Below are 1,654 nucleotides of genomic sequence, written 5' to 3'. Positions count from 1 at the left end.
GGGAGAGACCGAACATGGTCGTCATGGATGATTCTCCTACTCCCTATTTCTAGCTTCACCTTCCCATCATTTATGATCAGCGAGTCTTAGTCCCATTCACACCATTTGAGACGAAACTCTTAATGGCCACCAACGTCGCCCTTTCTCAAATTACACCTAATATCTAAGGCAATATTCGGTGTTCAAAATCATGTGCCAGTGGTTAGAGGTCTCACCTATCATTAGGGTGTTCTTTTCCTTCTATGGTGTTATACTTACCCTTAGTAGTGGTTGGGTGATCCTATTTGGTCTTCATGGAAAAAGCTACTAAAACCCCACTCTAGTCCTATAGAACTACTATTAGGTATGTGTTTAGTGATATTAGATATGGTAACAGCCAACGAATATTTTGAACTACTATTTCATCATAAACACATACCAAATATCACTAAATTTGAACCAACATTTTATTCATCAATTTTGCTAGAATTGTGTCAAATCAATGGCCGACAATATTTTTCGATATCCTTTTAGAAACTTTTTCTTGGACCATCCTCCAAATTTTAGAGAATACTATGGCTCAACATCACTCTTGGATTGGATTGAATCTCCAACTGCTCATATCTTCAAAATCAATGTTCCAGGTACAATTTTCATTTTCTTTCCATCATTTTTAATAACCCCTATGAATTATTAATCTGTGATTATATATTATGTTGTAAAAATATAATCTTTTTGTTGATTAAAATTTATTTGTTATTTGATATTGGATAGGATTTAAGAAAGATGAGATAAAAGTGCAGATTGAGGAAGGGAATATTTTGCACCTTAGAGGAGAAAGTTTGAAAGAAGAGAAACATGGAAAGGAAATTATTTGGCATATTGCTGAGAGAGGAAATGGAAAAGAAGATTTCTCAAGGATGATTGAATTACCTGAGGATGTGAAATTGGATAAGATTAAGGCACATATTGAAAATGGAGTTCTCACTGTTGTTGTTCCTAAAGATTCATCTCCTAAATCGCATAAAGTTCCAAACATTAACATCAATAGTAGACTTTAAGGTTTATTGTTACTCATATAATTGTCTTTATATGAATAAGAATGGAAAGAAAGAAAAAAATGGAAAACGATTGCATGTTGTGATAATTGATATTTGTCTTGTTTCTGTAATAACTTTTGATAATATATCTGCATATAGTTATTAATCTTTGATTATAGAAGAAGCACTTATTGTATTGTATGTTTGGAAGACATTAAAATGTCTTCTAGTTAGGTTCCCAACCTTTAACAAGAATTATTGTCTTTAAAAAGTTGGTTGGTTGTGTAAGAAATAAAAAACGTTTCTGCTTTTAAAATCGATTCTAGATATATTGTGACAAAAATTAATTTAAAATAAATAGATTTTGACTAATAGTAAATTACGTTTGAAGTCATATTATTATTTGTAGTTTTAGAGCTCGTTTGGTGCGCAGGATATGATAGAGACATGATAGGATATCAAGCAGGATAAGAATAGGATATGATACAGACAGGATAAGACTTATCCTATCATGTGTTTGGTTTACAATGGATGCTAAATATATATATATATATATATATATATATATATATATATATATATATATATATATATATATATATATATATATATATATATATATATATATATATATA

General features: G+C 30.0%; 1 protein-coding gene across 1 annotated transcript; it reads left to right on the top strand.

Moving 5' to 3' along the window:
- Nucleotides 1–308: 308 nt before the first annotated feature.
- Nucleotides 309–1,244, top strand: LOC131617498 (15.7 kDa heat shock protein, peroxisomal-like). The gene is made up of 2 exons (XM_058888779.1): nt 309–623; nt 754–1,244. The coding sequence occupies exons 1-2, from the start codon at nt 482–484 to the stop codon at nt 1,038–1,040; spliced, it is 429 nt and encodes a 142-aa protein (XP_058744762.1). The 5' UTR covers nt 309–481; the 3' UTR covers nt 1,041–1,244.
- Nucleotides 1,245–1,654: the final 410 nt, after the last annotated feature.

This window comes from Vicia villosa, linkage group LG7 (assembly GCF_029867415.1).
Source record: "Vicia villosa cultivar HV-30 ecotype Madison, WI linkage group LG7, Vvil1.0, whole genome shotgun sequence".
NCBI lineage: Eukaryota > Viridiplantae > Streptophyta > Magnoliopsida > Fabales > Fabaceae > Vicia > Vicia villosa.
The sequence above is the reverse complement of the archived record's forward strand: the minus strand, read 5'-3'. Positions and strand labels throughout refer to the sequence as shown.

Bases quoted from the DNA above. Each gene is read 5' to 3' on its own strand.
- LOC131617498 (XM_058888779.1), top strand. From the start codon at position 482: ATGGCCGACAATATTTTTCGATATCCTTTTAGAAACTTTTTCTTGGAC. The intron at 624-753 runs GTACAATTTTCA...GATATTGGATAG, and splicing joins CTTCAAAATCAATGTTCCAG to GATTTAAGAAAGATGAGATA.